The sequence below is a fragment of the Hemiscyllium ocellatum genome, chromosome 2, assembly GCF_020745735.1.
Source record: "Hemiscyllium ocellatum isolate sHemOce1 chromosome 2, sHemOce1.pat.X.cur, whole genome shotgun sequence".
Lineage (NCBI taxonomy): Eukaryota > Metazoa > Chordata > Chondrichthyes > Orectolobiformes > Hemiscylliidae > Hemiscyllium > Hemiscyllium ocellatum.
Window position 1 is genome coordinate 87822 of NC_083402.1, and position 12710 is coordinate 100531.

At 44.1% G+C, this 12710-nt stretch overlaps 1 protein-coding gene across 2 annotated transcripts in view; it reads right to left on the reverse strand.

Moving 5' to 3' along the window:
- The window catches only part of LOC132826318 (WD repeat-containing protein 70), a 209799-nt gene that overhangs the window by 61772 nt on the left and 135317 nt on the right, over window positions 1–12710 (reverse strand). For both annotated transcript variants that reach the window (XM_060842153.1, XM_060842145.1), the window contains exon 12: window positions 7613–7697. In XM_060842153.1, the coding sequence (XP_060698136.1) occupies window positions 7613–7697 (85 nt within the window). The remainder of the gene's footprint in view (window positions 1–7612; window positions 7698–12710) is intronic.

Here is a 12710-nt window from a genome sequence, read left to right on the forward strand (position 1 = left end):
CCCTCTGCTAATGAACGCTAATACACCATAGGCCTTCTTACAAGCTCTATCCATCTGAGTGGCAACTTTCAAAGATCTATGAACATAGGCCCCAAGATCCCTCTGCTCCTCCACCTTACTAAGAACCCTACCGTTAACCCTGTATTCCGCATTCTTATTTGTCCTTCCAAAATGGACAACCTCACACTTGGCAGGGTTGAACTCCATCTGCCACTCCTCAGCCCAGCTCTGCATCATATCTAAGTCCCTTTGCAGCGACAACAGCCCTCCTCACTATCCACAACTCCACCAATCTTTGTATCGTCTGCAAATTTACTGACCCACCCTTCGATTCCCTCTTCCAAGTCATTAATAAAAATTACAAACAGCAGAGGACCCAGAACTGATCCCTGCGGAACTCCACTTGTAACTGGGCTCCAGGCTGAATATTTACCATCTACCACCACTTCTGACTTTGACCGGTTAGCCAGTTCTCTATCCAACTGGCCAAACTTCCCACTATCCCATGCCTCCTGACTTTCCGCATAAGCCTACCATGGGGAACCTTATCAAATGCCTTACTAAAATCCATGTACACTACAACCACTGCTCTACCCTCATCCACATGCTTGGTCACCTCCTCAAAGAATTCAATAAGACTTGTAAGGCAAGACCTACCCTTCACAAATCCATGCTGGCTGTCCCTAATCAAGCAGTGTCTTTCCAGATATTCATAAATCCAATCCCTCAGAACACTTTCCATTACTTTGCCAACCACTGAAGTAAGACTATGTAATTCCTGGGGTTATCCCTACTCCCTTTTTTGACAGGGGCACAACATTCGCCACTCTCCAGTCCCCTGGTACCACCCCCGTTGACAGTGAAGACAAAAAGATCATTGCCAACGGTTCTGCAATTTCCTCTCTTGCCTCCCATATAATCCTAGGATATATCCCGTCAGGCCCGGGGGACTTGTCTATCGTCAAGTTTTTCAAAATGCCCTACACATCTTCCTTCCTAACAAGTATCTCCTCAAGCTTATCAGTCCGTTTCATACTCTCCTCTTCAACAATACGGTCCCTCTCGTTCGTAAATACTAAAGAAAAGTACTCATTCAAGACCTCTCCTATCTCTTCCGAATCAATACACAGTCTCCCACTACTGTCCTTGATCGGACTTACTCTCATTCTCGTCATTCTCATGTTTCTCACATTCGCATAAAAGGCCTTGGGGTTATCCTTGATCCTTCCCGCCAAAGATTTTTCATGCCCTCTCTTAGCTCTCCTAATCCCTTTCTTCAGCTCTCTCCTGGCTATCCTGTATCTCTCCAACGCTCTGTCTGAATCTTGTTTCCTCAACCTTAAGTAAGCCTCCTTCTTCCTTCTTACAAGACATTCAACCTCCCTCGTCAACCAAGGTTCCCTTACATGACCATCTCTTTCCTGCCTGACAGGTACATACATATCAAGGACACGTCGTATCTGTTCCTTGAAAAAGTTCCACATTTCAATGACATCCTTCCCTGACAGCCTATGCTCCCAATTTATGCTCCTCAGATTCTGTCTTGCAGCATCGTATTTACCCTTCCCCTAATTGTAAAACCTACCCTGTTGCACGCACCTATCGCTCTCCATAAACAAGGTGAAAGTCACAGAATTGTGGTCACCATCACCAAAATGCTCACCCACTAACAAGCCCATCACTTGTCCCAGTTCATTACCAAGTACCAAATCCAATATGGCCTCCCCTCTGGTCGGACAATCTACATACTGAGTTAGAAAAGCTTCCTGGACACACTGCACAAACACCGCCCCATCCAATCTACTTGATCTAAAGAGCTTCCAATCAATATTTGGGAAGTTGAAATCGTCCATGACTACGACCCTGTGGCTTCTGCACCTTTCCAAAATCTGTTTCCCAATCTGTTTCTCCACATCTCTGCTGCTATTGGGGGGCCTATAGTAAACACCCAACAAGGTGACTGCTCCTTTCCTATTTCTGATTTCAGCCCATAATACCTCCAAAGGCAGATCCCCCTCGAACTGCCTTTTTGCAGCCATTATACCATTTCTAATTAGCAATGCCACCCCTCCTTCCTTTTTTACCACCCCCCCAACCCCCATCTTACTGAAACATCTGTAACCAGGAACCTCCAACAACCATTCCTGTCCCTCTTCTATCCATGTTTTCGTGATGTCCACAACATCGTAGTCCCAAGTACTGATCCATGCCTTAAGTTCACCCACCTTATTTCTGATACTCATTGCGTTGAAGTATACACACTTGAGCCCATCTCTGTGTCCGCAAGTATTCCCTGTCAGTGCTACCTTCTCCACAGCCTCCCTACATTCTTGGACATCCTGAAAAACAGCTAACCTACTTGCTGGACTACAAGTCTGGATCCCATCCCCCTGCCAAATTAGTTTAAACCCCCCTGAAGAGTGCTAGCAAACCTACCTCCCAGGATATTGGTGCCCTTCTGGTTCACCCTTTAAACAATTCCAGATTTTAAAAATATTGCTAAAAAATAAGGCAGCACGGTGGCTCAGTGATGTGCACTGCTGCCTCACAGTACCAGGGACCCAAGTTTGATTCCAGTCCCGGGTGCCTGTCTGTGTGGAGTTTGCACATTCTCCCTGTGTCTACGTGGGTTTCCTTCAGGTGCTCCAGTTTCCTGCACCAATCTAAAGATGTCCAGATTAGGTGAATCGGCCATGCTAAATTGCCCATAATGTTCAGGGATGTGTAGGTTAGGTGCATTAGTAGGGGTAAATATAGGATAGTACGGTAGGGAAATGGATCTGGGTGGGTTACTCTTTGAAGGGTCGGTGTGGCCTTGTTGGATGAAGAGTCTATTTCCACACAATAGGGATTCTATGACTCCACAGATTTGCGAATTCTAAAGGGAAGAAATTTATTCTCATCTCTGTCTTAAATGGGCAGCCCCCGTATTTTGTGATTACACACTCTGGGTCCTTGACATTTCCACAAGGGGAAACAATATTTCCACATTTACCCTGGTGGGCCCTCAAAGAATGTTGTATATCTCAGTCTTCTAAATTCTGAAGACTCTGGATCCAACCCACTTAACCTCATGAGAAAATCCCTCCATATCTAACTCAGTATGTAGATTGTCCAACCAGAGGGGAGGCCATATTGGATTTGGTACTCGGTAATGAACCGGGACAAGTGATGGGCTTGTTAGTGGGTGAAAATTTTGGTGATGGTGACCACAATTCTGTGAATTTCACCTTGGTTATGGAGAGATATAGGTGCGCACAACAGGGTAGATTTTACAATTGGGGGAAGGGAAATTACGATGCTGTAAGACAGGATTTGAGGAGCATAAGTTGGGAGCATAGGCTGTCAGGGAAGGATGTGGTGGAAATGTGGAACTTTTTCAAGGAGCAGATACGACGTGTCCTTGATATGTATGTACCTATCAGGCAGGAAAGAAATAGTTGTGTGAGGGAGCCTTGGTTGACGAGGGAGGTTGAATGTCTAGTAAAGAGGAAGAAGGAGGCTTACATAAGGTTGAGGAAACAGGGTTCAGACAGAGCAGTGGAGGGGTACAGGATAGCCAGAAGGGACCTGAAGAAAGGGATTAGGAGAGCTAAGACAGGGCATGAAAAATCCTTGGCGGATAGGATCAAGGATAACCCCAAGGCCTTTTATGCATATGTGAGAAACATGAGAATGACGAGAACGAGGGTGGGTCCGATCAAGGACAGTAGTGGGAGATTGTGTATTGAGTCGGAAGAGATTGGAGAGGTCTTGAATGAGTACTTTTCTTCAGTATTTACGAACGAGAAGGACCGTATTGTTGAAGAGGAGAGTGTGAAACGGACTGGTAAGCTAGAAGAGATACTTGTTAGGAAGGAAGATGTGTTGGACATTTTGAACAACTTGAGGATAGACAAGTCCCCCGGGCCTGACGGGATATATCCTAGGATTATGTGGGAAGCAAGAGAGGAAATTGCAGTACCGTTGGCAATGATCTTTTCGTCTTCACTGTCAACAGGGGTGGTACCAGGGGACTGGAGAGTAGCGAATGTTGTGCCCCTGTTCAAAAAAGGAAATAGGGATAACCCCGGGAATTACAGGCCAGTTAGTCTTACTTCTGTGGTAGGCAAAATAATGGAAAGAGTACTGAGGGATGGGATTTATGAGTATCTGGAAAGACACTGCTTGATTAGGGACAGCCAGCACGGATTTGTGAAGGGTAGGTCTTGCCTTACAAGTCTTATTGAATTCTTTGAGGAGGTGACCAAGCATGTGGATGAGGGTAGAGCAGTGGATGTAGTGTACATGGATTTTAGTAAGGCATTTGATAAGGTTCCCCATGGTAGGCTTATGCGGAAAGTCAGGAGGCATGGGATAGAGGGAAATTTGGCCAATTGGATAGAAAACTGACTAACCGGTCGAAGTCAGAGAGTGGTGGTAGATGGTAAATATTCAGCCTGGAGCCCAGTTACAAGTGGAGTTCCGCAGGGATCAGTTCTGGGTCCTCTGCTGTTTGTAATTTTTATTAATGACTTGGATGAGGGAGTCGAAGGGTGGGTCAGTAAATTTGCAGATGATACAAAGATTGGTGGAGTTGTGGACAGTGAGGAGGGCTGTTGTCGCTGCAAAGGGACTTAGATATGATGCAGAGCTGGGCTGAGGAGTGGCAGATGGAGTTCAACCCTGCCAAGTGTGAGGTTGTCCATTTTGGAAGGACAAATAAGAATGCGGAATACAGGGTTAATGGTAGGGTTCTTAGTAAGGTGGAGGAGCAGAGGGATCTTGGGGCCTATGTTCATAGATCTTTGAAAGTTGCCACTCAGATGGATAGAGCTTGTAAGAAGGCCTATGGTGTATTAGCGTTCATTAGCAGAGGGATTGAATTCAAGAGTCGTGAAGTGATGTTGCAGCTGTACAGGACTTTGGTTAGGCCACATTTGGAGTACTGTGTGCAGTTCTGGTCGCCTCACTTTAGCAAAGATGTGGAAGCTTTGGAGAGGGTGCAGAGAAGATTTACCAGGATGTTGCCTGGAATGGAGAATAGGTCGTACGAGGATAGTTTGAGAGTTCTCGGCCTTTTCTCATTGGAACGGCGAAGGATGAGGTGTGACTTGATAGAGGTTTATAAGATGATCAGAGGAATAGATAGAGTAGACAGTCAGTAACCTTTTCCCCGGGTACAACAGAGTGTTACAAGGGGACATAAATTTAAGGTGAAGGGTGGAAGGTATAGGGGAGATGTCAGGGGTGGGTTCTTTACCCAGAGAGTGCGCTGGGGCATGGAATGCGCTGCCCGTGGGAGTGGTAGAGTCAGAATCATTGGCGACCTTTAAGCGGCAATTGGATAGGTACATGGATGGGTGCTTAATCTAGGATAGATGTTCGGCACAACATCGTGGGCCGAAGGGCCTGTTCTGTGCTGTATTGTTCTATGTTCTATGTTCTAGCAGAGAATCAGTCCATACCCTGGACTGACTCCAATGCTAGCATGGGAATAAAACTGTTCATGGCATTCCAATTGTGGTCTAACTAGTGCCTTGTATTGTCTTAACAAGACCTCCTTATTTCCTTTGAAATAACTTTCCATGGAGCAAGATGGTGCTGGACATGTTTGACTCCTTGCGAGTTCTCGCGTGCATTACTAACTTTCCTGTTTCCTACAACCGTTCTACACTCTTTAAACTAATAGCATGCATTGAAAAATTACTAATAACTCTCTTTTGTTTTTGCCACTGTTTACCTATTATTTACTATCTATGCTACTTAACTCTGTGACAAAGTTTTTCATTGTGCCTTGGTACATGTGACACTAAATTCAATTCATGGCCAACATTGCAATTGTCACCCCTGGTTACTACTGAGCTTGGATGCTAGCTTCTTGTGATTCAGGTGCAAGGCCTCCCAAATTTCTTTATGGTGTAGCCTTCTGCAGTCTTCCCCATTTAAACATCATTTCGTGCCACTATCCTTCCTGCCAAAACACATGATTTGACATTTTCCCACATTATATTCCACCTGTGAAGTTTTTGGCCACTCACTCAGCCTGGGTTAGGATCTATCCCAGAATGCTGAACAACGCAAGTGAGGAAATTGCTGGGACCATGTACGAAATCTTTGTATCCTCTTGAATCACAGAAGAGGTCCCAGAGGACTGGAGAATAGCCAAAGTTCATTCGAATAAGGAGGACACTACGGATAATCCAGAAAAGTCCAGACTGGTGAGTCAGTGGTACAGAACTTATTTGAGAAGACTCTTCGGGATAAGATTTATTCACTTATTAACAAGAGGCAGCATGACTTTGTGCAGGGAAGGTCACAGAACACAGAACAGAACAGGAGAAAGTGAGGTCTGCAGATGCTGGAGTATTAGAGCTGAAAATGTGTTGCTGGAAAAGCGCAGCAGGTCAGGCAGCATCCAAGGAACAGGAAATTCGATGTTTCGGGCAGAAGTCCTTCATCAGGAATTCGTGATGAAGGGCTTATGCCCGAAACGTCGAATTTCCTATTCCTTGGATGCTGCCTGACCTGCTGCGCTTTTCCAGCAACACATTTTCAGCATAGAACAGAACAGCACAGGAATAGGCCCTTCAGCCCACAATGTTGTGCTGAACAGGACGCCAAATTAAACTAATTCCTTCTGCCAGCCCTTGGTCCATATTCATGTGCTTATCTAAAAGCCCTTAAGCATGCCTATTGTATCTGCCTCCACCACCATCCCTGGCAGCACATTGCAGAGTAAAAATCCTGTCCCTGTCACCTTAAATGCACGTCCCCTAGTTTTAGATATTTCAACTTTGCTAAAATGAAACTAACCGTCAACCTATGCAACTCATAATTTTATACACTTCTATAAAGTCTCCCCTCAGCCTCTGCCACTTCAGAGAAAACAACCCAAGACTTTCTAGCCACTGGATGTAGGTTTGCTCGCTGAGCTGCAAGGTTCTTTTTCAGACATTTCATCATCATACTAGTGAGCCTCCAGTGAAGGGCTTTCTATTTGCGAGTTTAGATTTCCTTGGGTTGGTGATGTCATTTCCAGTTCTTTTTCTCAGAGGGTATAGGTGGGATCCAAATCCATGTGTTTCTTGATGGAGTTCTGGTTGGAATGACATGGTTCTGGAAATTCTCTCCATGTCTCTGTTTGGCTTGTCCTGGGATGGATGTGTTGTCCCAGACAAAATGGTATCCTTCCTCATCTGTATCTAAGGATACTAGTGAGAGTGGGTCACGCCTTTGAAAGAAACTTCAAAGATGAGATCCAGAAACAAACAGTCAGTATTTTGGCCATTTGCTCAGAGCTGAAAGCTTCAGATATCCCTCCTCGAGAACAAGTAGAAGGCAACAAGGGAGGGGGGCAACCTAGACAGCAAGTAGATGACATATTTCAGTGTGGCTACTGATACACGACTGGCCTTGAAAGCAGACTTCTTGATGGGAGTGGCAACAAATGGTAATAATGGTATTTACCCAATGACTCGCTCTTAAATTTCCATGTTAGTTTTGCACTACTTCTTTACAACAGTGACAAACACTTGAAAAGTACTCGATTCGTTGTAAAGTTCTGGTGGTAAAGAAAGGAACAGTATTGATTAATGTCAGATTTTTTTTATGCAGTGCTGCAGAAACTCACATTGGAAAGATGTTGGGCAGACCCGATGCCACATTCAAAGGATTCCGAAAATTCCTCATATCCCAGGTTTTAATGGTGTCATCTCCTAGGAAACAAATGTAAGCAACATTTTAATCTTAAAAGTTGGTTCTATCAGGGCCACTTGGTTCCCGACCTCGTTACAGACTTGGCCCAAACATGGTTAAAAAACTGAACCGCAGAGGTGAGCGGAGAGTAACTGCGACATACAATCAACTATGATTGTTAACATTAAGGCAGCATTTAACGGAGACTGCTCTCAAGGAGCCCAACTAGAGTCCAGTACTATGGAATAATGAAGGTTAATTAATAATTTTACTGTAAAAGACTGTTGGGGATGAGACACCATAGTATGATTGAATTTTGCAGTACCGTTGAAAGTGAGCAAGTTCAATCTGAAACAAGAGCGTTAAATTTGACTATAGTAAATTATGAAAGCATAAGGCATAATTTGGCTGAGCTGGATTGAGGAAATACGTTAAAAGTCTACACTGACAACAGTCGGTGTTTAAAAAACTATAGCAATTATAATGGCTGACAAAGTTAAGGATTGTAAAGAAGAATTTTTTTTTTACTCAGATTGTGGTGAGAGAGCTGTGGGGTGGTGGGAGTCAAAAGTGTGGCACTGGAAATATACAGCAGGTCAGGCAACATCTGAGGGGCAGGAGAGTTGACGTTTTGTGCATAAGCTCTTCATCAGGAATGAGAGGGTGGTGGCCAGTTGTTGATGGCAAAGACCTTCTGCTTGACAACAACTCCTGGGTAGCTGAACAGACTGTAGCTGACAATGTTTGGGCAAGTCCTTCGGATCTCCAGAAAGACCATAAGAACATAAGACATAGGAGTGGAAGTAAGGCCATTCGGCCCATCGAGTCCACTCCGCCATTCAATCATGGCTGATGGGCATTTCAACTCCACTTACCCGCATTCTCCCCGTAGCCCTTAATTCCTCGAGACAACAAGAATCTATCGATCTCTGCCTTGAAGACATTTAGCATCCCAGCCTCCACTTCACTCTGTGGCAATGAATTCCACAGGCCCACCACTCTCTGGCTGAAGAAATGTCTCCGCATTTCTGTTCTGAATTTACCCTCTCTAATTTTAAGGCTGTGTCCATGGGTCCTAGTCTCCTCGCCTAATGAAAACAATTTCCTAGCGTCCACCTTTTCCAAGCCATGTATTATCTTGTACGTCTCTATTAAGTCTCCTCTTAATCTTCTAAACTCCAATGAAGAAATTTGCCCTTTTATCTGAAGTAAAAACATCTTAAGCCTTAAGAAAGTCTCACCACTTCTGCAAGCTGTGGCTTTTAACCTAGGTCAGAGACTTTTTGATAGGTGTGAACCAGTCGTTCTATATCTCCTGCAACCAAGTGAAAGCATTTGGAGAAGGAAAGTAGTGGAGGAATGAGTCCTGACAAGCTAAAAGGATAATCCCAGCAAACCCTGCAGACAGGGATAACTGAGCCACTTTCCTAGTCTTTCTGTCCATCCCAACAACACCCTATGTTTGGCGTCTATCAGATAGGAATACAGGACCAAGGAGTAAGAGCAGGCCATTTGTCTCTTCAAGCCTGCTCTGCCAATCAATACTATCATGTCCGATTCTCTATCACAATGCAATATTCCTGTGTTCTTCTCATACTGCTTGATATCTTTAAAATCTAAAATTATGACTTGTACAAAATTCCACAGGATCACCACTATCTGAGTGAGACAATATTCCCTCATCTCAATGGTCTACCTCATAACCTGAGACTGTGTGCCTGAGTTCTGGACTCCAGAAACAGAAAAAACGTCTTCCCTGCATTGAGTCTGTCCAGTGCTGTTAGAATTTTGTGTGTTGCATTCAGATCCCCTTACATCTTCCTAAACTTTAGTGAGTACAAGCCCAGTCAAACCAATCTCTCAGATACCTTTTTCCTAAGTTGAAGATAAATACTGGACTCAGTATTTACTTTATTTTTCTCTCCACAGATGCTGCCAGATGCGGCTTTCTCCAGCAAATTTTATGTTTGTTTACTTTCATTTACTGGTATACAAGGACCTCCAGATCCCCTTAAACATCCATTCTTCATGGTACATCAATTAAATAATACTCTTGATTATTGTTTTTCACACCAAAGTGTATAAGTTCACATTTAACAACAACGTATTGCATCTGCCATCTATTAATCCACTCGCTCAACCTGTCTAAATTCCCTTGAGACCTCCTTGCTTCCTGCTCACAGCTCGAAATGCCACCAAATCTTATGTCAGCAGCAAATGTTGCATTTGGTCCCCACATTAGGTGATTTCTACACATCGTGAACAAGTGGGTTAAAGCCTGTGACTTGGAAAAAGACCCATTTATTCCCACACTCAGTTTCCTGACTATCAACTAATTCTCATTTCATGCCATTGCCCCCATCCCATGTACATTGTTACCTAATAACCCTCTCTTGGGGACCTTATCAAAGGCTTTCTGAAACTCCAAACACACCAAATCCACTGGCTCTCCTTTATCTATTCTATACATCACATCCTCAAAAAACTTCAGTAGATGCATTGAACAAGATTTGTCTTCCATAAATCCATGCTTGCTTTGTCCAAACTTGTGCTTTCCAAGTGTTCTGTTATCATGTCTGTTACAACAGAATCTAGCATTTGCTCCACAATTATGATAGGTTAAGTGGTCTGTAATTGTTTTTCACTCACTTTGTCTTCAAATAGGTTACATTTTCCACCTTACAATCTGTGGGAGATGACAGAAATTTGGCAGATGACCAACAAAGCATCCAATATTTCCTGTGCCATTTCTTTGAATACTCTGGGATGTAGATGATCAGGTCCTTGGGATTTGTCAGCCATTATCCCAGCAAAATTTTCTTACTGGTAAAGATTTCCTTCAATTGCTCCCTTTGATTGCAAACATTTCTGGCAGATAATTTGTGCCTCTCTTAAGACCACTCCCTTCGTGACTCCCTCGTCAGGTCCACACCCCCCACCAACCCAACCTCCACTCCCGGCACCTTCCCCTGCAACCGCAGGAAATGTAAAACTTGTGCCCACACCTCCTCCCTTACCTCTCTCCAAGGCCCCAAGGGATCCTTCCATATCCACCACAAATTCACCTGCACCTCCACACACATCATCTATTGCATCCGTTGCACCCGATGTGGCCTCCTCTATATTGGGGAGATGGGCCGTCTACTTGCGGAACGCTTCAGGGAACACCTCTGGGATGCCTGGACCAACCAACCCAACCACCCCGTGGCTCAACACTTTAACTCTCCCTCCCACTCCACTGAGGATATGCAGGTTCTTGGACTCCTCCATTGCCAGAACATAACAACACGACGGTTGGAGGAAGAGCGCCTCATCTTCCGCCTGGGAACCCTCCAACCACAAGGGATGAACTCAGATTTCTCCAGTTTCCTCATTTCCCCTCCCCCCACCTTGTCTCAGTCGATTCCCTCGAACTCAGCACCGCCCTCCTAACCTGCAATCTTCTTCCTGACCTCTCCGCCCCCACCCCACTCCGGCCTATCACCCTCACCTTGACCTCCTTCCACCTATCACATCTCCATCGTCCCTCCCCCAAGTCCCTCCTCCCTACCTTTTATCTTAGCCTGCTGGACACACTTTCCTCATTCCTGATGAAGGGCTTTTGCCCGAAACGTCGAATTTCCTGTTCCTTGGATGCTGCCTGACCTGCTGCGCTTTAACCAGCAACACATTTTCAGCTCCTCTCTTAAGACAACAAAACCAAAGAATGGGTTCAATTCTTCTGCCATTTCTTCATTCTTCATCACAATTTTCAAGACTGCAATGAGCTGACATGTGTCTTTACTAATCCTTTCACCTCATGTATTTATTGAAGGTTTTATGGTCAGTTTCTAAGTTAGCTGTGTGACACTATAGAAAAACTGCAAGCTTACTGTTCAGAAATTGCAATTAGATTTGTTGACAAATTGCCATAAGTTAGAAAAATGTATATTTTAAAAACAGGTAGCTGTACTTGGATGTAACTGGGAAAGTTCAGGCCAATATAAGGTAATAAAACTAACCTAAGAGAATTAAGACTAATAAATTAAAATGCATTTATTGCAATGCAGGAGGCCTGACAGGTAAGACTGATGAACTCAGGGCATGGATGGGATCATGGGACTAGGATATCACAGCTATTACAGAAATGTGGCTCAGGCAAGGGCAGGACTGGTAGCCACAGATACATAGGAGGAAAGAAACTGGGGCAGAAGCGCAGGAGGAATGGCATTTTTGGTTATGGCTAACATTATGACTATACTTAGGGAGGACATTCTTGGGAATACATCCAGTCAAGTTATATACGTAGAACTGAGAAATAACAAAGGAATAATCACCTTATTGGGATAGTACAATAGGCCCCCTATTCGACAGCAAGAAATTGAGAAGCAAATTTGCAAGGAGAACTCAGTGATCCGTAAGAATAATTGGGTTGAAAAAGTAAAGGATTTTAACTTTTCAAACATAGACTGGGATTGCCATAGTGTTAAGGGCTTGGATGGAGAAAAACTTGTTAAGCGTGTACAAGAGAATTTTCTTATTCAGTATGAGGATATACCAATTACAGAAGGAGCAAAGCTTGAACTTCTGTTGGAAAATATGGCAGGGTAAGTGACTGAGGTGTCAGTGCAGGAGCATTTTGGGGCCAGTGATTATAATTCTATTAGTTTTAAAATAGTTGTGGAAAAGGACAGACCTGATCGAAAAGTTCAAGTTCTAATTGGCGTAAGGCCAATTATGATGATACTGGACAAGAACTTCCAAAAGCTGATTAGAAAAGGCTATTTGCAGTAAACAGGTGATGGGAAAATGGGAGACCTTCAGAAATGAGATAACGAGAATACAGAGACAGTATGTTCGTATTAGTGTGAAGGGCAAGGCTGGTAGGTGTGGAGAATGCTGGATGACTGGAGAAATTGAGTCTTTGGTCAAAATAAAGAAGGCAGCAGATGGCAGGTATAGACAATTGGGATCCAGTGAATGCCTCAGGGCATATAATGGCAATAGGAATATACTCAAGAGGGAAATAAGGTGGGGAAAAAGGGGATATGAGA